At 40.4% G+C, this 27829-nt stretch overlaps 1 protein-coding gene across 1 annotated transcript in view; it reads right to left on the bottom strand.

Moving 5' to 3' along the window:
- Positions 1-27829, bottom strand: part of THSD7B (thrombospondin type 1 domain containing 7B) — a 297299-nt gene that overhangs the window by 155642 nt on the left and 113828 nt on the right. The window contains exons 8-11 of the mRNA XM_053982943.1: positions 26632-26886; positions 20407-20576; positions 9487-9642; positions 7713-7910 (exon numbers count right to left, since the gene is read on the bottom strand). Of these exons, the coding sequence (XP_053838918.1) occupies positions 7713-7910; positions 9487-9642; positions 20407-20576; positions 26632-26886 (779 nt within the window). The remainder of the gene's footprint in view (positions 1-7712; positions 7911-9486; positions 9643-20406; positions 20577-26631; positions 26887-27829) is intronic.

Below are 27829 nucleotides of genomic sequence, written 5' to 3'. Positions count from 1 at the left end.
ATTTGAAAATCCACCTGCTCTCTGCTGAAGCAGCCATAGGGAAGAAGCAGCCCTAAATTGCCCTCACCATTTTAGCAATGCTCTGAAGTCTTGTAAAACATCTTTTGAAGACAGAAGGTATCATCAAAAAGGAGCACTAGATACTGAAGAGAATCGTGGTTTTGCATAGCAATTCATTTGAGGGCATTCTGCACTGACCACAAGCTCACACTTAGCTGGCAACAAAAAAAAAAAAAAAAAAAAATTCACAGGGGCTGTAATACCTCATAGTGACAGCACAGGAAGGATGAAAGCTGGCTTTATTCCTAATAAACCTCACCACATCTCCATCAGCCAAATATGAGGAGCTAAAATTACCACTGGATACCAACTGTAGCTGCCTTCTGGGTGACTGACACAAGACACATCACCAGCATTTGAAAAAGCACAGCCACAGCTTAGCTGGAAATCATGCAACATATCTGCATTCAAAGATAAAGAAAATAAATCAGAGTATGCTCGAGTTTAACCTCACAATTGTGGCCCACAACCTTCCCCCTGTCCAGCATTAGATATTTCAGCCTGTATTTTAGAGAAATATTCCTGACTGCATGACAGTTGTTTATACATACATAGCTACTACAAGAATCATTTATAGACTTTTCCATTTCTGTTTTCCTTGGCTGGTGCGCCACATGCTTGCTATAATCTTGAATGAAGTAAAACTGTTAAAGTGTGACTAAGCAGAGAAAGCTCTAACTTTCCAGCAGCTTACCTTAAAATTAACCTGAAGCTGATCTTCTTCTTCTTCTTTTACAGACATCAATTTCAGCAGAGGATTCAAAGACAGTAAATTGTCCTGAACATGGAAGTGTCTGTCCTCACATTGTTTGTGCACCAGTCCTAGAGCAGGGCACAATCTGCATTTTGAGTTTTTGAATGTTTCCAGCAGGAGACATCAAATATTTGGCATGGTACCAGCTGCTGGGAGGTAAGGCTTGATGGAGGCAACTAAATCCACTCCACCTGGCTTGTTAACAACCAGCCTGCTCAAAGAGAACATCAGCCTTTATGACTACAAGAAACACAGTAGGTCCCAAACCTACTGAACAACTCGCACATCATGCTTCAGGATTCCTCAAGCACTCATAATACTCAGCCCTGCTACTACACTGCAATATCCTTCTTCCTCCATGACTGCTAAATGAGAAATATGGATCTTACCTAAATGCTAATTGCTAGAAAGCTTTGCATGTTGCCTTTTAGAATTTGTGTTTCTGAAAGTCAGGAAAATACACTGGTTTGAGATCAGCAGCTCCAGTGACGGGGTACAGTGAGATACACTCAGGAACTAAGAGGAAAGAACTTATTTCAAACTTATTTTCAGTAAACTGAACATGGTAAATCTTTTCTCTGAGAAATTAAACAGAATCTGCCAATTAACTTTAATCATCAATCCACTGCAACATGAAAAATCATGAACTCTACCCAGGGAAGAACTTCGCTGAGATTGGACTCTAAGAGGTCTTTTCCTACCTAAGTGATATTCTATGACTCCTGTTAAAACAGGACTGGTCAGGTGGCTGCTTCCCTCGTGCCCTGAAGGAGGAAGAAAAGCAGCTGTCCTGTGTCCTTGCAGCCCCTTCCTCCTGCAGGATTCAGGCTCAGCTGGTGGGGATGCTCCTGGCCCTCGGGATGCTCTGCACAGAGCAGAGCAGGGATCACAGACACTCTTGGGGACCACAGGACACACTGGCACTGACCTGGAAGCACAGACAGCCAGCTGAGCACGCCACTGTTGACATTCTACCCCCAAAGAGTCTTCAGCTTCTCCAAGTCCAGAGCTTCACTGTCAACCCCTGGCAGAATGTAATATTGGATCTTAAACTAACACTGCTTTGATTACCTTACTTCCCCGTTTACTCCTCGCTTCAATTCCAACAGGATTTCAGTGTCTGCTCTGGCAATTGAGTTGTGTGAATAATGGATGTCTGTTTGGGCACTGAACCAAAAAAAAAAAAAAAAAAAAAAAAGAGGGAAAAAAAAAGGAAAAGGAAGAAAAAACTAATGTTTAAAGCAGAACTGAAGAGAGACTGGGGGAGGATTTAGGAAAAAAAATAATTTCAATGTAAGGCAAAATGGTTTTTTTAATCTGAAAGGAATATTATGCTTTTGCTAACAGTATCTTTTAAAAATATTTTGAATTTTTAATTTTAAGACTAGTTCATTTACCAAAAACATCCTGAAAACATTAATCATTTAATCTAAAAAATGCTGAAAGAAAACATTTTGTCTCTGAAATACTATTCCCCAGTTTTACAAATAAAACTGCCAGATGGAACAGAAAATGGAACAGAAACTCGGAAACAGATGTATTTCTACCCAAACATACATTTTCAGTGAACTTACTAACACTGAAAAACAAAAATCCTCTTATCTTCTTGGCAAGCGCCAGGTTCTAGATTCCAACTGCCTAGAACCAAAGAGATGGCACAGGGAAATAAACCAGAACTGCTGTGCTGAAGTTCCTCTGGCAGCAGTGCTTTATTCCTGAGCTGCCCCTTTGGCAGATGGTCCATAGCAGGGAGCATTACCCCCCACAGCCGTGAGTCCTGAGAGCTGCCAGGTGTTATTCATTTATCAGCTGAGCCTGGGAAGGATGCACAGACCCCCCCCCCAGGGTGCCTCAGAGCTCCAGGTGGGGCAGGAGGTGCTGAGGATGGAGGTTTTGTGACAGCTCCCAGGACCAGTCCTTCGGGTGCTACAGGGGAGAGTCAGCAGCATCCTGGGCCCCTCTGGACTCTGCTCGTCTGGCTCAGCAGCTGCATCTCCCTGGCACTGCCTGAACTGTGCATAAGGAACAGAGAGATTATTCAGCACTGTTATAAATACCAGCCTTAAAATGAAGACACCATTTATAAGAAGTTTGGATTGTTTGCCCAAGCAAACTCATGGCATCCCTGCCCACAGCAGAGGGGACTGGAAGGAGACGATCTTTAAAGTCCCCTCCAACTCAAACTATTCTCTGACTCTATGAATTTTAACTCCCACAAACCAAAGAAACCCTGACACCCAAGCTGACAGTACAGGGAGGCAAATACTCAGCAGCTTTTGAGCTGTGCTTAGACTTGTTAACCAGCAGTGGAGTAGAAGAGCCTGAATACAGCAAAATCACATGACCTTTGCATTAATCCCTGTTGTTGATCTAATAATTTTCTGATTAAAACAATTAAGCCTTCGGGTATGACTTATTTCATATATTTGATTACTTAGATATCATGCTGTTCACTGTCTCAGAGAAATTCTCTCTGCTACTAATAGTTCTTCTGGTAGGAATCTGAACAAGCAAAAGCAAATTAATAAATGATGATGATGACATGGGAATTCCAGCGAAATAGATTGATGACTTGTGGGTATGATTCTGAATAATAACATTTTATGACCTACTCAAGAGCACTGCTAATAGGCAAGAATTCACTTATGGCACTGTCAGAAACATTTATAAAATGCTTGGAAAATGAATTGTTAGTTTTATGAGTCATACTTGTTATTTCATGAGTTTATTGTTATAGTTGCTTTTACGTATGTGTTCTCAGATTGTACTCCTTACCATAATGACTGCTCTGCACAAGCTGCACAACAGGCATTTCTAAAAACAAGGTCTGGTTTGACATTTGTTTTGTTTCAATCTTATCTTCTATTATCAATGCAGCCTAAAACAGACATGGGAAAATGACAATAAAACGGGTGCCCAAATTCCTCCATCAGGCTGAACCCAACGTGTTTATATATTTTGTAGCACCTAAATCAAACAACTGTGAAATTACCTCTGAAGGACAAGGACTCCTGTCTGGACTGAAGTTCTACCTGCTGACCCTGAGCCGAGCCCTGCGGTCTGAATGTCCCCTGACTCACCACACTCAAAGTGCTTGTACCACTTACAAAGACAAAAGAAGCAAAAGATGATTGTGGTCACTCTCTTCAAAAAATGAAACACACTTTGGCTACTGCACAACTGCATTTGAAAATGAAAAAGTTTTGACCGTGTTCATGTTTTGTGAACTGGAAACTTTTCAGGGAGTTCCTTTCATCTGGTCAATGTACAATAATGTTTGTCAGTGCTAATCAAGGCTGCCCAAAATCAAATGTCAGACAGTTGCAGCTATCTGCCCAAGAACACATTACTAACAGGCAATTATTCAATTCCTTGTTGAACAACCAAAAACAACCACTCTGAGAAAAATCACAAATAATTCCTGAGATGCCTGAAAATCTAAAAAAAGAACTTTAAAATGCATTCTTTTATCTGAATTATAGATCAGTGTAGCCAATGCCACACACAGTCCAATTTTTAGCACAACTATCAATTTTCCTATACTGTTCGTTTGGCTTCACAGACTTTCCCAAATATATCCATTGACCTTCACCAGCTAAATAAAAGACATCATCCTAAAAAATTTTATTTAGAAGAAGCATACAAAAGAAATCTTTCTCTATTCGATGCATTACTTGACATTGTATTTCTACATAGCATTTAATTTAATTTGACTTATTACACTACTGCCTTTTGTTGATACAGAAGAGAAGCACTCAAGGGATATGGACCAGACACTAAGAATATCTTGCACATGTTCAGTAACTTATTAAGAGAGATTAGAGACACTCCTAGGTAGGAGCAGACACCTAATAATGACAAAGTAATGAGATTACTATTGTCTTCTCATTACTCCTCATCTGTGCTAAAGTGCTGCAGATCACAAATTGCAGACTCCAGCTACTACATAAAGCCCTGCTGTCCATAGTATGTGCTCTGTGGAACCACTTCACTATTACAAATGAACCTATTTAAGAAGCAAAAAGCCATTTCTGTACCTCTAGGCTGAGCACAAGTGTTACACCATTGAACTTCATGCAAGCCTTTACACAGAGACGTTGTTTTGACTGGGAAGCCTTCAGAGAAACCCCACAAATCAGAGCTTGACCCAGCTGTGACTTGCTCCCAAGTTGCCCAAGCTCCAGCTCAGGCCAGCAGCAGTTTGTTACCTGGGCCAGTGTGACAATCTCATCAGAAATGATGGCTCTTTAACATGGAAAGAAAGGACACTACAAGGGATTCAAAGGTGAGTCTTCATTTGGTGAAAGAGGTTCTTTAGCCCCTGCTCCCCCTCATCTCTCTCGTGGCATGGGCTGGCACCATGGACAGTACACGGGAGAAGGAAAATGTGGTGACCAAAAGCTCTTTTTTGGCAAGTGAAAAAACAGACTCCAGATGGAAAAGGCCTCCTGTGCCTGAGCCATGGAGAGCCCGGCGTTACACAGCCAAGCAGAGGTGGCAAAGGACACAGGTCCAGCCACTGAGGATGGAGAAAGGAGGAAAGGACAAGAAGCCTGATGGCAAACTCTTCTGCAGCACAGCTGACACCAACAGCACAGAAGCTGCTCGTGAAGAGCACTGCAGCAACACGAGGAGAGCACCACATCACAAAGTCTGGCATTTACATGAAAATGAAGGCATCTTGCTGGCAGGGATACAGAGACAACCCAAAGTACCCTAATCAACACACTCCAGGCCCAAATGAACTGTTAAGATGATGATATACTGGACTTGGCATTTAACAGAGTCCAAAAAAATTCTTTTTTTCATCCCTTCAGGCATTCAGTAGGAAAACTGAGCAATAATGCCAAGCATGGATGACAGAATGACTGGATAAATCACTGGAGTTTAGAGCTGAATTCAAAAGACGCATAAGTAAATGAAAATAGCAGCACACAATACAGCTTTCAGCAGGACCACTGCTTGCACAGAATACTGAGCATGTGTACAATGTTCAGCATGGACACAGGCCTTATGCGATTTCACCTGGAAATGACACATCTCAGTTTAACATGACTCCCTTCTGACCTCCCACTGCCAACTAACCAGCTACTCCAGGTTAAACACGTTAAGCAAAGCTGACACTTACTCCAACTTTTATCCAAAAAAAAGCAGACTACTTTTTGTAAAGGAAATCTAGGTAAGAGAACATTACAGAAGGAAATAAATAAGGTTATGAACAAAGCAACTACATTAGTGAATTGAGAGAAGAAGAAACAATTTGACTCTTTTTCCAACTTCAACTGTAAGGACTCTTCCAGACCTCTCATACTCAATCAAGACTTTAGAAAGTCTTCAGAGTAGCATTAAGCAGTGATTCTAACCTGTCTGGTAACCTGGATATTTCCTGGTGAAACCTTCTCAGTTTTAAGTGGACACTGATCACATCTAGTAACAACGTTTGCCTCAGGCTGGAGGGGTGGGAAGAGTATCCCACCATATTTTTTTACTAGAACATGCACAGAATAATTGAAATGAAAAGGGTATTGCAAGACTTCCAACACTTGTTGAACAATTGAATGAAAAAGAGACACTTCAAAGGCCTGGCTTCTGAAGGATCACAGCCACAGAGAACAGTTTGATCAGAGATCAGTGAGCATCTGCCACGGAACACGCTTTCTGTCCCCAGCACAAGTTGGGGCACAGAGATGGATGCTGGCACAGCTTCAACAATGTGAAGTACCTGGTGCTCCTCAGCAATGCCAGCCTCCATCTGCACTCATCCTGCTGGCCTGGACCTACAGTAATCATCACACATCAGCAGAGACCACTCAGGCAAAATTCAGAGTAAGCTCTTTGCTCTCCTTGACATTCTGGCTGTGTCATTTTGTACAAGTTGAAGATTTCTTTTATTTCCCCCATTCTCACAAACAAGAAAACCACACAGGTTTAAATATATTTCAAAAAAATCCATGTTCTTCAGACAAAGCAGCCATTATTTCTTTCTGCCAGGTTCTAGTGTCTCATAAACAACCCACCATATTAACCACTTACCAACTAACCACTTGTTACCACCCTGAAATTGTTTCCTGTGATTGGTCTCACCACCACTAAAAGAGGAATTCTCCATTTCAGATACAATATCAGGCTCTAAAGTTGCACAGTTTTGCCACTTTTGAGATGATAGCACAGTCTTGCTGTGACTAAGGACTGCAAAATTGTGCTCCATGTAATTGAATCTAAAGATCTGACAACAGTGACCTTATCAAGAAATGAAACTTTTGGCTGAGGTTCAAACCATACACAAGAAATAACATCTTGCTGGCTGTTTGTAAACGTCACATAAAAACGTACTTACTCATTATTAGCAACCTGTACACTGAACACTCTGCAGGTCTCAAACTGCTGCCAAGGGAAGGATTACTCAGTACAATCATTTCATTTACATCTTAGTCCTGTATTAATTTTGGCAGCACAACCGAGCATCCCTGCTCGTGACTGTAACAGCGCTATCCCAATGAGAAAATTATTCAGACCACAGGCTAAAACCTGAGGATAGAAGTAGTTCTGGGAGCTGGATTGATATTCTGAATGCCCATAGAGCTGCTGACCTCAGTGAGAGCCCTGATTTAGTACAAATATCCCACTTTTGTGGTAATAAGGCCAGCAACGACAACACAGAACCTGCACTGATGAGCCATCCTCTTCTGGATAAAATGGAAGAGAAGGCTCCAGGCAAAATCCTGGGTTCTACTAGCCCCAGGCTTTAAGGAGCAAAACAGTCAACTCAAAAATCTGAAAGTTTCATATAAAATTCAGTAAGGAGCCATTGTACACAAGCGCCAATTGCTCTGCAACAAGATGTCATTTTAGGAGGCACAAAAATCCACAGGGCTTGTAAGAGAAGAGCCCAGCTCACCTTTCCTGCTCTTGCAGACAGCCTTCAGGACACGGTGACCAGGCCCACATTTCCCTCGGTCTGCCACACAGGTTCCCTCTGACACCACCCACTCGTGACACCGCGCGTCTTCACAAGGAATGGACTCCACCAAATGAGGACAACCTGCCAGGGTGCCCACTGGATCCACCATCACCTGTCTGTGTCTCATCCTAAAGCCTGGAAAAAGCAGAGCTGGATTAACTGGACAACAGAAAAAACAGTCATGCAATAATCCGGTAGCGAGAGGACTATATGGAGCATCTGGAGCTGGGGGATTTAAAGACAAACAAGTGAACAATATTTACAAACTGGGTTGATTGGGACAGCACTGTAGGCACCCAGGCATGCAAAATCTAACAGTGTGCAAAGAATTCCAGCAACTCACATTTTTCACATTTCTTTTTCCCTTTCATCAACGTTAGATAGAAATACACGTCAGGATACAGAAAGTTACCAGCAATGCATATATTAATGTTATAACAGCATTAAGATAAGAAGAGAGGAACAGTTAAGGAACTGAAGATATAAATGACATCTATATTCTGCCTGGGAATCCACTAACGAAAGGATTTGTTTTGAGACACTGCTGAATCGTTTACTAAGAAATTAGTATTCTGTTTTATGAAGGTGTAAGGTTTTCTGATACATAATACATATCAGACTTCTTTGAAATGACATCCTATTAAACTGGAAGATTCAAATGTAAAGTGGAAGGAAAAGGTTACAGAAATAATCAAAGAATTGATTACATAATCTACCTCCTCCTGAATAAAACCATAAGTCATGTTGCTATATACAATGCAGAACTAATACACAAGTATCTTTCAGCAAGTTCTGTTATGTAAATGACACAGAATTCTAAGGCAAAAAAAATACATGTGGGTTTTTCCTCTGACAGTCTCAGAGCAGGGGCAAATATACAGCATTAGTAGAGGTCACATGGAAATGCTTTGGTCATGAAACAGAAAAGAAAATTAAAAATAAAACATTCCAGAGAATATAACAGATCAAACTTCCACAGTTCTCAAATGAGCAAAAGAAATTATTCAAAACAATTTAAACATGAAATGCTTTTGCAAATACTATTATTTTTTATTATTTCTCATTTTGTTTGAAAATTTTTTGACCAGTTGAAATCATTTCACATACTCAAGCAGTTTTCAGAAGAGCGTAATTTCTAAACAATAATATCCATTCCCTGACCTGCACTCCAAGAACCATCTTTGCAACTGAGAGCCTTAGGAAAGGCTCTGTGAGGAATCTCAACTTGTCACAGCAACAAACATGTACAGCTTTCAATTAAAATCCAGGGGGGTTGAATTACATTTGCACATCCTTCTTCCAGGAATTTAAACCAAACCCACAACAATGAGAACAACCTCTTGGGTCCATCTGAGTCCAGATTGCAGGGCTGTGGGATGCACCTCCATCCTGATACACTGCCCTGGAACCCAGGCATGCAGCAGGACATCCAGGGGGATCAGAGAGGGGCAGCCTGGCAGCTGCGAGCCCGAGAGATCATCCTGCACCACTTCAGTGCAGGACAAAAGGAGCTGAATCAGCTTGGAAAACCTTAATTTTCTTCTCACATGAATTATGGCAAAAAGCCTTTAAAGGTCAGATTCCACTACACACATCCAAGAGCTTCATCCTGTGTTAGATTAACTTTTTTAAAAAACACATTAGGCTCCCAATGTGCAGTGTGACACCTCTGCTTTTGCAGTCTTTCTGCAGTATTGCATTCCCTGCTCACCTCTCCCTCCGTGGCGGTGCTGGCAGCTCTCGGGCAGGCAGGGACCCCACGGTGACCAGGACGACACCGTGCACTCGGCCAGGCACGGCAGGTGACACAGCTGGGAGGTGGCAGGGGCAGGACCCTGGCAAAGCTTCCCATCAACTGGTCTGGCAACTAATGAAAAAAAAGGAAAAAAGAAAATCAAGGCTGTAACTCTGTCCTGCTGGTCTTAGTTTTCCAGAATGCACCGAAATCCAGTGATTTTTCAGGGTCTTATCTCCCAGGGCAAAAAGTTAATCCTGTGTTCAGAAAAGCACTTAAGAGTTTTATCTGAATCACCCATATTCAGCAAGCCAGTTGAGACTATGCTTAGTGGTAATCAGGTGCTTTAAAACTAGATTGAGTGCTGATTTTCAGCAGTGCTGGAGTAACACACCAGGATCTAACCCCCACATTTACGGCCAAGGAGACCTCTTTAGACAGGGCTGAAGAGAAAGATACCTAAGCAGGGAATCCAAAAAGCTCCCACTGCAACTGGGAGCCAGGAAGAGGGGGCTGAGTAAAACCCAAGCACAGGAACTCTCCCCATTCCCATGCCCTTCGGGGCACTGCCATCTCTGGATTATGGGTGCAGTGTCCAGACTTTGGATTTTCTTCATCGACTTCCAATAAAACTGAGCAGAGCTCTTGGATTCTTCTACACAGACACAAACATGAAGCATCTTTCCTGCCTGGGAGGAGAGACATTTACCTGAGCTGCCTACACCATGGATCTCCAATCCTCTTTATCCCAGAAATAAACCAATCCCAAACTCTGCTGAGCTCCAGTTTAGTTGAGACCGACAATGGATTTGGAAAGTTGACTCTCTTTGTATTTTCATTTATCATAAGAGATTTCTAGATTCAATTAACTTCTCTCACCTTTTTATTTGGGGCAGGGGGAGGAAGGAAAAAAAAGAGAAAGAAAGACTCTTAAATCTGTCTTCTGAGTCATTATATGATATTGCATTTCAATTACATTATGGGCTGAATTTGGCTGTCTCTTTAGATAAATCAATATCAAAGCAGTCTTTCAAAAGGCAAAGGCTTGTTTGAGTTTACTTTGCCATGGCATTACCAAGACTTCATTAATTTTTATAGCTACTGAGTTTGTTTTATCCTCATTTTTATTTTTCATGTCTGTTTTTCTTTGCTTCCATGCATGGAATTGATTTTAAAAGAATTTGTAAAAACAAGCCCAGAATATGAGTAATCTTTCCTTTTTCTGATATTACACCATTTTCTTCAAAATTAATCATTTGAAGCAAAACTTTTTTTTTTAGACACAAGAATTTAGCATTCAAAATCTCAAATTCTGATTTGCACATCCTGAAGCTGAGTTTAGACCTGTCAGTTTGAAGTGATATTCAAACCAATATCAGTGCTTACGGTTCCAACTCATCAGAATAATAGGATTAAACAATAGTGTGATTTAATTCCAAGCTGAAAGATAATACAATGGTAAAAAAGACCATTTTCTGAATGTTTTCTGAGACCCTGTAAGGCCTTTGACATGTTCATTTAAAGATTAGAACAAGGTGGCATAAATCCAATTCATCTGAATGCTCACATAAAGAGACCTTTTCTAGAAACCTTGCAAGTGAAGTGACAGACAGAATAAGATAAATATTAGAGTTTTAAGGATAAGAGTATTTATTTTACCAGAAGTCTCATGCATGGTTTAACCTGCCTCTCAGCATCAAGCTTTGCAAAACTGTATCAGTTTTCTGGAAGTTCACTTGGAGAAATGAAAGGAAATAAAACTGAGCACAAATGGTCAACCCAAGGATTAAAGTCCAGTCCTGCTTTGCTCTAACTCAAGGTGTCATTGCCAGGAATGGCTCTTCCCTCCTCACTGATTTTTAGGTTTCTATATTGAATTTAACTGTTTAAAATGTTTCTATACTGAATTTAACTATTTATATGTGGAAGCCTAGATACAACTACATGGTTCTCCTTCCTTGAAAACCAACCAGTGCACCCAACATGATTTTAAATTGATTTTGGATTTTAAAAAATCCTTTATTATAAAGGAATGATAAGGGAGAATTTTTCTGTGAATCTTTTAAATGCCAAAATTCTCACACACTGCAGCCTCCAAATGGCACAGGTAGCCTGGCTGTGGATGTCCTACTCAGGAAAAAAAAAACCTGACATTATGCCTATGATAAATGAACAGAGCTGCCAGGAATGTCTTTAGGAATGGGCCAGCCTTCTGATTTCGTTCAATAATTGACTCTGTGGTGGCATTTCCCTGCATTCATACAGAAAAAGTGCTTTTTGTGTAATTATTTTCCTTGGAACAATGTTAGCCACGTTTTAGGAGGAAGGTGAAAGGCAGAAGCCAGGAAAGCAAGGAGTGGGAGGGGGAGGAACCATCTCTGATTCAAGTAGCAGCTTATTTATGATGCTTGTTCATACCTTTTAAAATCCTGTGTTCTTCCCAATCTATAGAATAAACTTGAAAAAGCAATCAAGTACTAATCTGGGAGCCTCTGAAACATTGCACATTTCTATAGCTGTTATATTGAATCCATCCTTTATAAATGCAACTGCAGCTGTTCCCAGCACCAGCGTCTTGCCTCAAGTTTGAATTTTACTATTTGCTGTTATTTTCAGGTTATTGCTACCAGCAGGAGATAATAAATTGGGTTCTAAAGTGTCTTGTTTCCCTATATATTTTTACTGAGGTAATGATTTGGAGGAAGAGTGGAAGAGGAAATCAGCTCTGATATGATTATTTCCATAACGTAATTTTAAGCCAATAAATAAATTATCTTTGAATAGAGTCATGTGGACAGATACTTGCAGGCACACATACCCACACTATGTTAAATGCAATGATGACCAAACAGAGGCAGAAATGCATAGGATGGCATTTTGTTTGCAGGGGGCCCTGTCAAATATGGTTTTTCAACTCCTCAGGAGGCAGATAACACTTTTTTCCTGGACTTTAACTACATTTCCCTTTTACAATGAAAACTCAAGCATTTTTGTTACTAGAAACAAAATGAGACTTTTCTAAATATCACTAATATATCACTAATATATACTTTGTGTATAACACACAAAGATTATCAGGTCTGCCTCTCATATATTTTAGGTAATACTCAATTCTCAAGGAAATAAATCCAAATGTTTACCATATGGCAAAACTAATCCAAATTAAAGATACAAGGGATCAATCCCAGGATACAAGGGAGGCACAAGAAAGGGATGGCATATCCTTGTGAAAGCTCTTACTGCCTTTGCTGGGACTTATAAACCAAAGACACTTGGATCAATACAAAGGGAAATTACTTGAGAAAACCACCAAGGAGTGAGTTATGTTATAAAAATACCTTCATGTGTAACACAATAGGGGTAAACCCAGCACAACATTTGCAAGTAATTTCTCTAACCTGAAAGACATTTTTATAGCAAAAACAAAACACAGCACAAGGGAAAAGTGGGGAATGAAATCTGACCAGCCTGGAAATGGCACCAACCCCAGTCCCTTGCACCCCTCCATTAAGGGCCTAATGCACCCCATGTCTGATAGAAAGAGTTCCTTTATACTTTGAGGAAAAATCAATTAGTTTTGAAGCCACTAAGCACAAAGTTGGAGGCCTATTTTCAATTAAAATCCATTTAATAGACAAGGAACAACGTATGAATAGAAGGCTAATCACAGCATGAAAGAGGGTTAATAGTGGATTGCCAAGAGCAACAATGGCTTAATGGATTTCAGAACAATAAAAATCCTCACAATTTTATTAAAGTGACACAGACAAAAAGTATCCCTGTGTCCTCCCTCTGCTGCTCAACAGGACTGTGATCTCAGCTGGGATACTGCATTGTTTTGCTACAGCAGAACTTGTGGAGATTAACAACTGACTCTACATATCTGGCAAAAATTCAGAGTGAGCACGGGGCTCCCCACCAGCAGCCACATGACTGAGCAGATCAGAGGTGACAATTCATTAAGAGTGTCCAGGAAAAACAGCAGAGCCAACAGGGATGCTGGGATGGCAGCAAAGGCAATGATGGGAAGGAAAAAAGGATTCTGCAGGCTATTTGAGCCTTTTGGTTGTTATCCAGAAAAGACTGAAAATCGCTGGAGCAGACCACCAGAGAGGGTGAGAGAAGAAACAAGGAAAACAGGGAAGAAAACCTATGAAATGGGGAAGAAAATCCATGAAAGCTTCATGAAAGCTTTGTAAGAGTGGGAGCTTTGCCCAGTGCCGAGTTCAGCATTCATTCCACAGGAAGGAGAAACCTCTTCTGTGACTGGCACGAAGAAAGCGCCACTGTGGATGTGCCTGGGACACCGGGATGTGGCACAGGTGGCCCAAAGCTAAGCTGGTGACACAGCCAGCATGGATCCTGGGAGCAGCCAGGCTGGCCTTGGCACACAAACTTCATTTTTCTCCAGTGTCTCCTGCTCCAGACACCTCTGGCTTCCTTCTCTCTCACCAGTGTCCCAGTTTGTGGCATAGCCGCGTGCACAGAAATCCTTTTAATTTTACATCTCGCTCCCTGTTATTGTCTGAACACAATGCAGCTCCCTGTCCTCGGAACAGCAGCAGGACAAAATTACACAGAACAAACCATCACTGTCTGGAAGGGAATGAATCCAGTTCCAGTGGCAGGAAATAATTATAAAAACACAGATGCAATTAAAATGTTAGCTTTCAAAGTAAAAGCCTGGACTAAAACCTTGTATCTCCCGTGAACTAACTGGGCAACATATTATTTGCTGCATACCACAGCCAGATAAACAAATTCAAGCATTTATAAAGTAATAGCTGTTCAGGGTCATAACAAATAACTTATTGACAAAAAAAAGGCCTATTATTTATAAGGCATCTCTTAAAAGGCTCACTTTTTTCACTGTCAAAGTCTTTTTAAACATTACTCACTTCATTTTACTTTAATTAGTTTTAAGATATGAAATAACTGAAAGTATTACACCTCTGAAAGACATTAGGGAAAATGTTTTTTTTTTCCCTTAATGGATTCAAACTCAGATTTTTGAAATGCACATTTAAACACCACTGTCAAGCACCACAACAATCTGAATAAAATCATTTCCTCTCCTGCTTCTACAGGGTTTCCCCTGAAGAAGCCAGCTGTTACATATTTATTTTTCCATTATGTGAGTTGTATCTCATAAATCTGCTCAGCATTTGGTGAGCTTACAGATCAATAACTTGGCATCCCAGCAATAAAAATCTGATACAGACTTCTGTGAATATATTTCACACTTCAGAGGTGTATTTCTCATCTTTTCAAGACAATACAGCCATCCCAGTGATAAATAACTAGTTTGGGATGAGAGAGATCCTTGGGGGGCAGAGGTTCCACCTGAGAATCTGGTTTCTAGCTGATTCCTAAGCCCCAGGCTGGAGCTCCTGTTGCTGCACCAGGAGCAGCTCAACAAAGCTTTTTTCACACCACTGCTGACCATTATGTCTCTCCCTCCTACAGTCCTAGTCAAGTTTTCTCATTACTAATATATTCTAACCTATTCCTTTTCAATTTCATAAACCAGACAAGGAAAACAGGATTTAAACATCAAAGTCCTAAAATTCTAATTTCTGCAGAGTAAATTAATCTTCTCATTCCTGCAGTTTCACCAGCATAAATTTACAAAAAAAAAAAAAAAAAAAAAAGTGTGCACTTAATATAGGGCTCACACTCCACACAGGGTTCCTATTCACTCCAACAGTGCATAACCTGCATCAACTCCTAGAGGCAGCTTATGTTCATCAACATAGCCCTTTCCCTATAAATATGCAGGATGGCAACAGCCATAAACAACAACAACCTGCACAACCAACTTCCAATTCCTGAAGAGTCAGACCTGGTGCTCCACAAGACCCCTGGCACCCAAGGGGATGGTGGCACATTCAAACTGGACTTTCCACTGGCATTGTCCTCTTCCCAAAACCACAGTGTACTGAACAGATGCCACATGCACCAGTTTGAAACACTAATCCCTCAGGAGACACATTGGAAGGTCATGATTCAGAGCAGAACAAAGAACTTGCAGGGAAAAAAATTTTGGCACCCTCATTAGGAAACAGAGCATACAGAGCAAAGGAAGTAAAACAGCACATTTTGGAGCTAAAAAAGACAACAGGGCAGAAAGAAAGGGATGAGAATAACATAAGATATCTACAAAAGGACTCCTCAAATTAATCTCTGTGCAAGTCCAAAGAGGCACCAATATCTGAAAAACAAAACACAATGCCAAAATATTTCCCATGTGGGAGTCAAGAAGAGTCTGAAAAATTCACTCATCAGATAAGAAAGGAATAGGCATTTTTGTCTATCAGCAGTGGGGAGAAAGTTCAATATTTTGAGGAAAACAAGAGCGTATAAAGGCCATAAAATAATCATTTTGAGACTCGTAGAAGTTGGACTTAGATGAAAGTGCAGGGGACCAGTTTCAGCTTCAGACCATTTTTGTGATTCTGTCAGTAAAAGGGCTTGTAAGACAAAACTACATAAGGGAATACACAGAGGGATGGATCAGAGAGTAACCATTAGACCTGAACAGGTTCTTGAGGATTTTCCAAGTCCTCAGCTGTAAACAGACTAAAGGAGGTTTTGCTGCTACAGCTGGCGACACACAAGTTTATAAAAAACCAATCTGATGTAAAATGAACCAGGTGGAATTGCATCCTAAAAATAAAGCAAAAATTAGTATAGGCTGAGGAACTGCAGGGGAGTAAGTCAGGCAAGGTATTATGTCCACTAACAGCTGAGGGTTGAATGTCTTTCAAAGGAAAGAGGAATATAAAAATAATAGAGAATTCTGTAAGAAATAGTTTTGGAGGGTAACACTAAAAGCTATCAAAAAAAAATGAAGGCAAACTGTGTCACATACCTACTACTGAAATTAAAGCCCAAATAAAAATAAATATATGGACACAAATATGATAGAGGAACTCATTAAGCAAAACAAAAAAATGTAAACAAAACTTTAGAACCTTTTACAGGCATGAGAATTTTATATGGATTTTCAGATGTAATAACAAAGATTAAGAAGATAGGAACTTGCAATGACTTCTGCTGAGCAGGTTATAGGAGATACATTTTATTAGCCAAATTTACTATGCTGAGTAAACAATAAAGAGGATTCAAGGAAGCAAGGCATTATTTCACAAAGGTCTTTTCAGTCCTATAATTAAAACTTAAGCAGACAGGACTCAAAAACACTCTAAGAAAATTCTGAAAGCACAATATGAATCGGATCTCAAACAAGTAAAAAAGGAAAAATGTCAAGATCAATAAGGCATAAATTTTATGAAAGAATGACAGGGCAGATAGAACCCTAGTTAGAAAACTACAGAAAATATGGAAAGAGCAGCAATCCCAGTCACTAGAAACAGCAGGTAACTAGTTCAGAGAAGAGAGGAAATACCTCTGGAGTATTTTATAAAGACAGCCATCTCCCAGACTACTGAGAAAGCGATACAGTTTCCAGATAAATCTAAAAAGCAAAATTAATTAGAAAACAGAAGGATACTCCTCGGTCTTCAGAAAAGAAAGTAAAAAAAAATCCTGAGGTAGAAAATTAAATCTAGGAACTACATATGTTTATTAACTGTTTGAACATAAATACAGACACCAGTCCCAGATTCTAAGATGAATTTTCATTCCCATACCACTGGAATTATTTATTGAGATTGAGAGGAGAGTTGTACTGCCAAACAAGGAAAGGTTTCATAAACAGATTGTTGCATAACATTCTTTCCTACCAAATGTCTTTTTTGTTGGTACACTGGGGATTGCTTGTTAGTGATATTCACCCAGATCAATTAAAATTTATTAGGGAAAAATACATTCCAGATAAAATTCCATAAAACCCCAAAACTCTTATCTCTTTTTGTAAGCCCACTTACAGAAGAGAAGAAAGCATGTGCATACTATGGTAGCAGTGTCTGGCTTTGAAAATAAGTTAATGATGTGCATTCCTACTTTGCTTAAAAGAGTTTTCATATGAATGAACAGATTTACTTTAAAAAAGAGGTACAAAGAAGGGCAGTCACCACCACTCCTACAGTTTGTTCCAGAAATGGGATTCCAGGCACAGGGATCAAGGAGTATCTAGAGCTGAAGGGCAGAAAGGGCTGTACCACAAGTAGCTCACTTGCATATTTTGTGCTACTTTTTTGTGCAAAATGTGTCTCCTCTTTAAAAGCATCATTTCCAACATGCAGATTTGCCACTTCCATCTCTGGAATTACTAGATTACAACCTCTTGGGTGTAATTAAGCATTATAATGTAATAATTAAGCATTATAAATTTAAACATGTTAAAATTCTGTGAGATACTTAAAACCAGCAGGATCTGTAGAAAGGTAATCAAGTTAAAATTCAGCCTAAATTAACAAAAGCCTCCCAGGTGAGGAGGGATGTGGACTCCTTGGACAGAACAGTCAGCATTAAAAGCAGTACAGTCTCTTCACTTAGGTTACCTACATTCACAGACCTCTGAACTACACATCACTTTACACATTTACCAATGTAAATTTAGCTGCAGCAGCCTCAGAATGCAGGAATATGATCAAGTACTTCAAAGACTGCAATATCTTTTCCTTCCAAATACTCATATTAATAGTATGAACATCCTCCTCAAGGCTTAAAAAACATATAACTTCACTTGGAACAAGACAGGGATTTCTTAGTTAGGTCACCTCTTGGGGAAGAAAAATATGAAATCTTATCAATGCATTTCTTAAAGTAATACCTGAGTGACAGTTTTCCATTTTCAGTATCTTCAAGTTGGAACCTTATAATCAAAATACAGAAAGATTTCAGCAGACTTAACCTTCTGAACAACTGATATATAGGGGCTCAAGGAAACAGGTGCTCCCTTTCCAAACACACGTTTTAATAAAAGAAGAAATAGATGGGAAGACTAGGCAAATAAAAAATGGGAGAGACATCCTTGGGAGATAAAAGAGCTTTGAGCAGTATGTATAAACACATCACAGATGGTACCTGTCTCCAACTAGGATTCAACATATTTTATCCCAGAATGCTGCTGGAGAGACCATGGGACAAAATCTTCTTTCGCATATGTCATTGGGCCCAGGTCCAAATTCTCTATGGAAGTAGCCAGAAGAATAACAACTGTGATGGATGGTAATATCCCATTAGACTTACTTGTTTGATTCCTGAATGATCCCTTTAAGGACACTTAAGAGGTGAAGAAAGAAAAATTACTGTGCTTTGGATGGTAGCAATTAGACACTATATTTGCTTACACATAGAGGATTAATTTCCTCATCTTCTCCTCATCACTGAAAAATTGGTACAGTAAAAGATGAGATAGTGATAAATAAAAGTATTCTGCCAGTTCTGATTGCCAAAAGAAAAAAGCCAAAAAACATGTAATTCCTTATTTATTCAAAGAACAAAAATTAGTCAGCTAGTAAATGAGACACACTGAATATTACTGGATAAGGAGGGATAAGAGGGAAGGCTTTCCCTCTTTCCATTTGCATGTCACTGTGCTGACAGTAGATGGGATTTTCACTTTCCAAGCACTATTGTACATGTGCAGTACTGCTTTGAAATTACAGTAATAGTTTATACCTTGTACAATTGCTCTGCACATCTGGGTTTTTACAGTTGACTATATGTTGGTTTTTTTTTTTAAGATTAAAAGTGTAAATACAAGGAAGAGGTATCCCAGGGTTTGTGGGGTTTTTTTGGTTGAGGAGAGGGCTTGCAACTTTTAAACTGAACTGAACTTTGAGCAAGGGAAAAAGCTGCAGGTGTCACACACTGAATATGTAGCACCACTCTGGTCATGAGATATGTAAATGCTCAAGGAATTCAGAGGCACTCCTCTAGTCTTCCTGAGAAATTCACAATTCTGACAAAGAATAAAGTGTGAATGAAGTCAGTTCAAGCTCTCTGCTCACCAACCTGCCTCACAGTGGCTGCAAGGAACACAGGAGTGCTCAGAAGGATGAAGAAAGTCAATAAATGCCACACATTTTATCAACAGCACTTTTCTAACTCTAACCCTGCATCACACACTTCTGTGAAACAAGAGAGAGGGGTTGTGCTAGGAGAGCAAAGGAGTGCCAGATGTCTGGAAGAGGTGAATCAGCCACTGTGCTTGGACTGAATAAAGATTAAAACAGGTCTGGTTGTCTATAACCTCAGAGTCTGTGAGGGATGCTGGGACACACACTGGGCATCCAGGAAACACTTGCTTCTCCTCTGTAAGTAAATAAATCTAAGGTACAATATTGTGTTATTATCTTACATCTCTGCTCAAAAACACATTCTGCAAGAGCACCACATTGAGTAAATAAAACAGCCTATGATGAATTATTCATTGTAAATCTGTAACTACTTATTCTTCTTCTAAAGTAAATATAACTCACTTCCAGAGTCCAAAACTCATCTGTCTGCTCAGAAGTTGTGACAATATCATTTTTGCTTTCCCCTTCAAATCACAAGAAAGATTGTGTATCAACCTGAAGCAGAGGCTAAAGCCATATCCGGAATGGTGTGTGACAACCTGTTTTATATTCTAAACTAAGACTACACTACAGATAAGTGCAGCTACCAAGAGGCTGGGCTTTCTGATATATGACAGAGGAAGAAAAGTCAACTCCAAGCATAATTTAGTTCCTTCATCCTTTGTAACTCTCCCAATGAAATGAACAACAGAACAGGCAGCAATTCATCCTAGGAGGTAGTGGCTCCTGGCAGCTCCTCAGGGCTTCCTCTGGTGCCGAGCAGCACCTCCCTGTGTGAGCATGGATACAAGGAGGGCATCAGCAAGCCAAAGGCTACCAATGACTCCACATTATCTACTTCTTTCTTCCTGTTTCTCCTGCTCAGATCCACTCAGGCCAGCGCTTCAGAGTGACCCTCCACACGCACCCTCCTTTGGCCGGTGTGTCCCCAGTTCCACGACGATCTGGGCACAGTAGACCACCCGGGTTTGGATCCCACCTCCACAGAGCCCTGCCTGCTTCTGGTGGTGAGGGTCCTGCTGGTCAAGGAGCAGAGACACTTGGCAAGCTTTCCATTCCGAAGTCCTCCAGGCAAACCTTTGGGAATAGAAAAAGAACAGGTAAAATGAGTTTTTGAAAGACTACAGGTAAGGGAGAGGTACTTCATTAGATGACAAAATACAATTGGTTTAATCCTTATAGCAGCACTTTCCTATCCAAAACAGGGGATGTTTGGAAACATTTTGAGTGTTAAATTTACATAAGTTAAATATGTGCTATTTGTCTAGAGCACTTGTGTAAAACTTTTGACAGAGCACCAATCTCCAAAGCGTTCTGAAGCACTAAATCACCCTGACAGCACCTTTGAGCACCGTGTAAAAAATGAGTGAAGATTAAGAGGCTTGATTAAGTGTGAACAGTAGTTTTCAAACATGTGCCTCAAAGCACTAAACCACCTCTCTCTGCCAAGAGCTGAACACCTCGCTCTGAAATGCCCCTAACAGCTGAAATCCTGCACACTTCGATGGAGCTCCAAGCACTTGCAGCTTTTCCACAGGGGGCTCCTTTCTAAGTGCCCAAGGTCCTGCCAGTTCCTTCAAGGGATTGGCTAAAGCATCTCAGTTAATTCTACTTTCCACAAGTTGTGATACACAGCAAGCTCGAGACAAAAAATACTTTCATTCTATGTTCCATTCACACCTAATAAAGAGCTTAAAGGTTTTCAAGGAATTATAACATTTTTGGACACAGGTAGGTGAATGTCCAGACCACAGTTGTTGATGTGTACCAGCTTAAATGCCAGGAAGAACTTACTAAAACCACAGAGAAAACAGAGCTGTATATCCGTGGAAAGCAGAATTTATTTCCCCATCATGACTGAAAATGTAGAGTATATTTCTAACAAAAATGTTTCCACAGGCAGAGTTCACTTTGATTCACAGGTCACAGTCTGAGGGGAGTAAATAAGAGCCCAAAGTCTTCCTGAGCTTCCCAAACACAAACCTTAGGCAATACTGTTTTTATAACCAATCTGTTCACACTTGTGCTGCTTTATGCCTCCACTCCTCCAAATTTCCTAGGTTATTTTTACCACAGAATCTTTGGGTTTTGTATAATGTAAACTACGTAAAATAATTTCCTTCCTTTATTCTCAAGACAAATGCTCTCTCTTTTTACAGCAGATCCAGAGTTGTTAAAGCTACATATGTTCCTTAACTGCTGACTGATCACTGTAAACTCAAACACAGTGGGGTGTCTCTGCACAAAAAGCCTTCCACATCATAATTCTGTTTATTCTCCACAGTATCTACTCCTGACAGCTATGGCAAGCAAACCTGCATCTCAAAACTATATGAAAAATAAACACACTAGTTGGAGCACACACGTTCTCTTAACTTATTTTGTGAATGATTTTTTTTGTGAATGATTTTTTTAATTAGCTCCAAATTTTTTAATGCATTCACAAAAAATATTTGTGAATACTGCCAATTACTTCACTTACAGGTACTGTTCAGATGAGCTGTCATGCTCTCTTAAATAACTCACAGCATCTTGTGCAAATCTGGATACACACACAGGGTTCATTACCCCCAAAGAAAATAATAAAGAGCACACTTTTCACATGACAAGTATCAAATACCCAACTCCCACAACATATAACTCTTTCATTCCTTTTGGGAATTCTTAATCCCATTTCATGGACCTGCACGTTAAATGCAACCATAAAGGCAATGAAAAGTGCTCTTCATCAAACACTGGGTGAAGAGGATTCCTCCTCCACATCCCTTCAGAACTCTATGCTTTTCAGATCTACTTTTGAAATTAAAATCTTAAACATAGAACACACGCATCTTTCCACAGCCATGGAAATAGTTGTTTTGAGGAAGTATTTCTTAAAACAAAAATTGACTACAGTAAAATCCATTATCAATAACTGGCTTAGGAAGTCAGCTGTGAGCTCTAGATCCTAAAGGATCATTTCCAGGGGTGTGAGCATCTGCTTCTCCTATTCAGTGTGAGCTGCGGGAATTAACACCTATGAAAATTAGGCCATCGGTGATTAAAATTATGCAAAATAACTAAATCTGAGCTCAGAGAGATAATTAAACTTCATCAGCTCTTGAATTAAAAAGAAAAAAAAAATCCCTTTATATATTCTCCCAGAGTAACTTGTGTGAGCATGTGCAAGGCCAGCTCTCCAGAGCGCCACTGGCACCAGCTCCAAGCCTCAGCCCTGTCTGCTCTTTACCTGCCCATGCCCTCTGCTGTCCAGTGCTCCAGAAACAAATCCTGGCCTCCAGGCATAAAAAGGGACACATTTCCATAGCCATTAACAAGTCCACCAGGAGGTCAAAGGGCTGGAGTGTTGCTACCACTCCCCAGTATAACTCCAGAGCCTTCTAGCACAGTTCACTGCACCTCCTCTCCAGTCTTTACTACTTCACACTAATGCCTTATCTTTAATTTGGGCATAATAAACCTCATTTACAAAGTGATACCATCACACCTGTATCTCAGCAATAAGCCTTTTTAACAAAAATCAAGTCTTAAAACATTCCCATTTTCCATCATTTAACTCCTGAAAAGCCTTGAATTTCCAACAAAGCAAAGTGAGTTTTTGCTATATCCCTGTCTCGTAACGTAGCAACCACAACCAAAATGAATGATATGAAGACATAATCATAATTCTGGAAAATCTATCTATTCCCAGTGAACATGAAAGCAACCCATCAAGGTTAAAAAAGATATAATACATTGTTTTAAAACTCATGACTCTGTGACATTTATGAAACAAACAAGGGCTCAATATCTTTCCGATTTATAGTAACCTCCTGGTCTCTTTAGTCTATAGGACTTATGCTCTTAGTGTTTACACAAGTTTTATACCTGTATATACCCATTCACTTTAATTGAACTATCCCAAATTTATATCACAATAAAAGAAAGTAGAATCACCTCCTATGTGTTTAAGCTTTTTAAGCACTTAATCCTTTCAGAACAAATAACCAAAGGTAAAACAAAGCGCAAAGCTCTGGAGTCTTACATGCAGTTAAAGTGTTTTATTTTCTTGCATTTAGACTATTGATTATAGATGCTATTGTAAACTTCAGTCATAAAACTAAAAGCCCTTCCCATTTAATAGCAAATTTACATCTGTGCCACCTACCTGTGATGGGACCTTTAACTTGTAGCTTTACCATGGGCATAAAGGTTATATTTAACTGAGCAGTTCTGAGGTTTAAAGTATTTTTGTCATCTCTGGATCCTTTTGGGAGACTGGAATATAACTTCACCCACCTCTCTCTGTGGAGTACAACTCTGCAAGTGCTACCTCTTAAGCTGCTGCTTTTTTATGTCAGTGGATGAAGCCCACACTATGTACATTCATGCAATCATGGGGTGCTCTCTGCCCCAGCATCAAAAAACAGCCTCTAGAAAATCATAAAATCACAGATTGGTTTGGGCTGGAAGGGACCTTGAAGATCATCTCATTTCAACCCCCTGCCAAGGGCACAGACACCTTTCACTATCCCAGGTTGCTCCAAGCCCCATCCAACCTGGCCTTGGACACTGCCAGGGCTGGAGCAGCCACAACTTTGCTGGGCGAGCTGTGCCACCAAGTGACTACCCTTACAATGAAGAATTTCTTCCTAATATTCTTCTAAATATAATATTAATTTCTTCCTAATCCCATTCCTTTTGCTCAGTAACTTGTTCTGGTCTATGTCCCAGCACATTTTCTTTGCTGTGGCTGAAGCATGCTTTGGAAAATTCTTGCCCTAAAATGAAAGTTAAAGGAAAAGACTACTTGTTTCCAAATCAACCTAAAAAAAAGAGGACATTTCTAGGAACTTGGAAAGTAAACAGGAGTCTCACCTTAAAGGATTTAAAAATTAATCTGATTAGGCAAACAGAAAAAAAGAAGGAGTGGTTTGTGTTGAGACCAGACAAATGAAGGAGAGTCTCTTTTATTTCTGCTACGGAAGCTCCTTAAATTCATCATCTTCATTTAAGAGGTAGAAAGAAAAGATCATTGTTTGGTAAGCCTCAGCAAACTACAGATGAAGTGGCATATATTTAAGGAGGAAAAAACCATAATCTTTCTAGGTATTACCCTACAAATAGAATGTGGTCAAATAAGGAGAATAGGAGCATTTAAGGTTTCTTGTATTATTTCACAAGGAATAACACTACATCTCTCTATGTCTGGAAAGCTACAGCTTTCCAATATGAGCTATTTCCAGTAGCTCAGTCACCAATTCCCAAGGACCAACACCAAATCACCAGGCTGCAAACTGAAATATGGACCAATAGCAACCTTTACCAGCTGCTGAAACCTAAATAACACACAGTTTTTACTTCTGTTCATTAATACAAAATCCTGGTCCCCACAGCCTTACATCCAGTAGACACACAGCACATACTGCAATATTATGGATTTTCATTCTCGCTTCTTTCTTTATACTGAGTGAATCAATCAAAGTCTAGTAACCAGGCACTGCTGTAAAATTCTTCTGCACAGTGTGAGAAGGTCATAGCCTACCACCTGCATTTTGAGATATTACATCCCTAGAAATAACAATTAACTAAATACTGGAGTTGTACTTTTTAATATTTTCAGCTAAGTGGCTCTATTAACCTGCAAGTTTAATGTTATTTTTCTGAGCTAGCACATTAGAGTTCATCCTCACTCATGTAGATACTGCCCTGGAGGTGTTGCCTCAGGTAGGGAGGCATAACAGGATGGGGAAGGTTTCAGAGTTCACAGGCTCATGAAAACCTGGGCATAGCAGCAATGCACTGAAAGAACAGCAGATTTTCTTCTACAGAGAGAGAGGTACCTTCAAAAATTATCAGTGGTTTGCAGGTTCTCACCTTTTGTGCTCTCCTGGCTCTACACAACCGTTTGCCCTTCAATACAGTGCAATGTCAAAAAGAGGAAGTGAGAAACCAGGGACAGACCCACGTCTGTTCACTCCCTGATTAACTTCCAGCCAGTCTCCCCCAATCAGGTGTCACCTGCACCCCCGCTCCTGTACAAAATCAGCAAGACAATGTGTTAATCTATTGTCTTTGAAATTGATGTGCACTTGGGCAGGAGCAAAAATCACTCTGTAAGAGCCTTTCCGTAGGATGTAATCAAGCAACAGAATATTTTTTTATACTTCCTCTCTTCTGCTAGCAGGGTGCATAAAAATGATCAGGATTTGATTTTGAATGAGCCCAGTGATACAGAGACACTTTTACAGGTGATGCCTTCCTAAAAAATGTATCTTACAAAGGCTTTATAGAAGGTTTTGGCAGTATCTGGCAAAAGCCCCAGAAACTCATGACTTGAGCACTGAACAGCTCTCCTATTAAACATACTCATTCACAGACAGGGAGATTTTTCTGCATGCATATAAAATTCTATCAATCCCAAAGCATTTTACAATCAATCTCAGAACATGTCACACGAAAAATCAAGCAATATTTTATTTTCTTTGCAAAGCACACCATCAGGCTCCTGTGTTAGCCTGGCCAAGCATAATGGCACGGGCTTGCAGACCAGAAAGGTGAGATCCTCTCCTTCACACCACAAACCAAGCAAGCTCTCAGGGACTGCAAAGTTTCCCATTTCAAGAAGCACAGAGAGGGAAGCTGAGTGAAGACTAATCTATTACCTCCGAGTAGTTCCCATCTTTCTCAAGCTAGACTGGGGTTTTTTTATGGGGAGATAAATCATTAAAACTTATGTAAAAATTAAAATTTCAAAGCCAATAAAAGCTCAGCCATGGAGACCTGCCCAGACTCCACATAGCTGATGAAATTCTCTGAAACAATAACAGGACAAAAGCCATGTCAGAGAACAAGAGCAACTGCTCTCAGTTTTTAAAATATGAAAATGTAAACTGTAGTGGGTGTAATTCAAATTTATTTCTACATATAACTGTAATTATTGTAATAGGAATAATGAAAATAGCAATAATTAAAAGAGAATTGGTAATAATAAATAATACCAATAATCACAGCTAACAGTGACCAAATCAATGATCTCTCAGACACAGAGAAAGCACCACTTGCAACCCTCTCCATGCACAAACCGAGCAGGGAGGATCTGCAGGGGCTTCTTTACCTTCAAAACCCGGGGGAGAAGCAGCTCTGGCCATACCTGGGGCAGGGCTGCAGCGGTGCCTTCCCTCCTCCACTGCACGCCTCCCTCTCCTCCAGCTCCGGGCACGGCTTCCCGGCGCCCACGGCCACGCTCCGCACGCGGCGGCGCCGGCTGCGCAGCCCCGCGGCCAGGCTGCCCCAGCCGCAGCTGCGCGAGCAGGGGCTCCACGGGGACCACTCGGACGTGGCGCAGTCCTTGGGGATGACACAGGACCTGGAGGTCACGGGGGTCACGGGGTCTTGCAGGCAGAGGCTGCGGTAAGAACACAGTACAACAGCTGAGGAGGTCTTGCTTAATGGACTTCTTTTTCAAGAAGAAATCCATGGTCATTCCGTCAGAAGATCTACATCAACACCAGTGTAACAGGAATGAGAGAAGCTCTAATGCAGGGCACATAAACCATTTCCAATGAGCTCTGGGTGCAAACTTGCATGCTGAGTACTTTGTAAATATTGTATCTCATTTATCTTAAGTTAAAACAGATGGACAAGGCGTTATATTTGCTCATGTGTAGCTAGAACTCCACAGTTCGTCCTGTATGGAAAACAAAATCCAAGGCCAAGAGGAATACTGCCACAGGTAACCATTCCAACATCCCACACACAGGACTAAATGTCCTCCATCCATCCATCCATCCTGCTGAGCAACTCTGCTCTTTTAAAAAACAGTTAATCCCACACTAATAAGAAAGGTCTCCGTTCCATGAGGCTGTTATCAAACATGTGCTGTCAAACAATGTCAGAGGGTTTTCCAACCTGTCAAACAACCAGAGGCTCAGGAATGCTGCAACTGTCGCTGGATTTTGGGACTCAGTAACTGCAGCTGACATCAGGACGTGATCTCATTCATTCTGTAACACATCAATGGTGCCCTAGACCAAACACAGTGGGAAACCAAATTCTAAGGGCTACCAAATGATGAGATTTGGTATCAAGACACAAAGTTCCTGAATAACATTTTGAAGAGTCCCAAAGCTACAACACATTTTGACTTCTGTATAGTGTTATACGGACAATGCAAACTGGCCTCAGAAATTAAGACCACATCTGCTGAACTCAGTGTGAACTCTTAATTTTTCTTCTCCAGCCTCCAGCTGCTTGTGGTCAAAGCTTTTGCCAGCTGTAAGGAGCAAACACAGGTACACTTAAAAGGTGTGAAATCCAGAGCTGCTGCCAGAGAAGCAGCCATTACCTCT

The sequence above is a fragment of the Vidua macroura genome, chromosome 7 (genome assembly GCF_024509145.1).
Source record: "Vidua macroura isolate BioBank_ID:100142 chromosome 7, ASM2450914v1, whole genome shotgun sequence".
Lineage (NCBI taxonomy): Eukaryota > Metazoa > Chordata > Aves > Passeriformes > Viduidae > Vidua > Vidua macroura.
The sequence above is the reverse complement of the archived record's forward strand: the minus strand, read 5'-3'. Positions and strand labels throughout refer to the sequence as shown.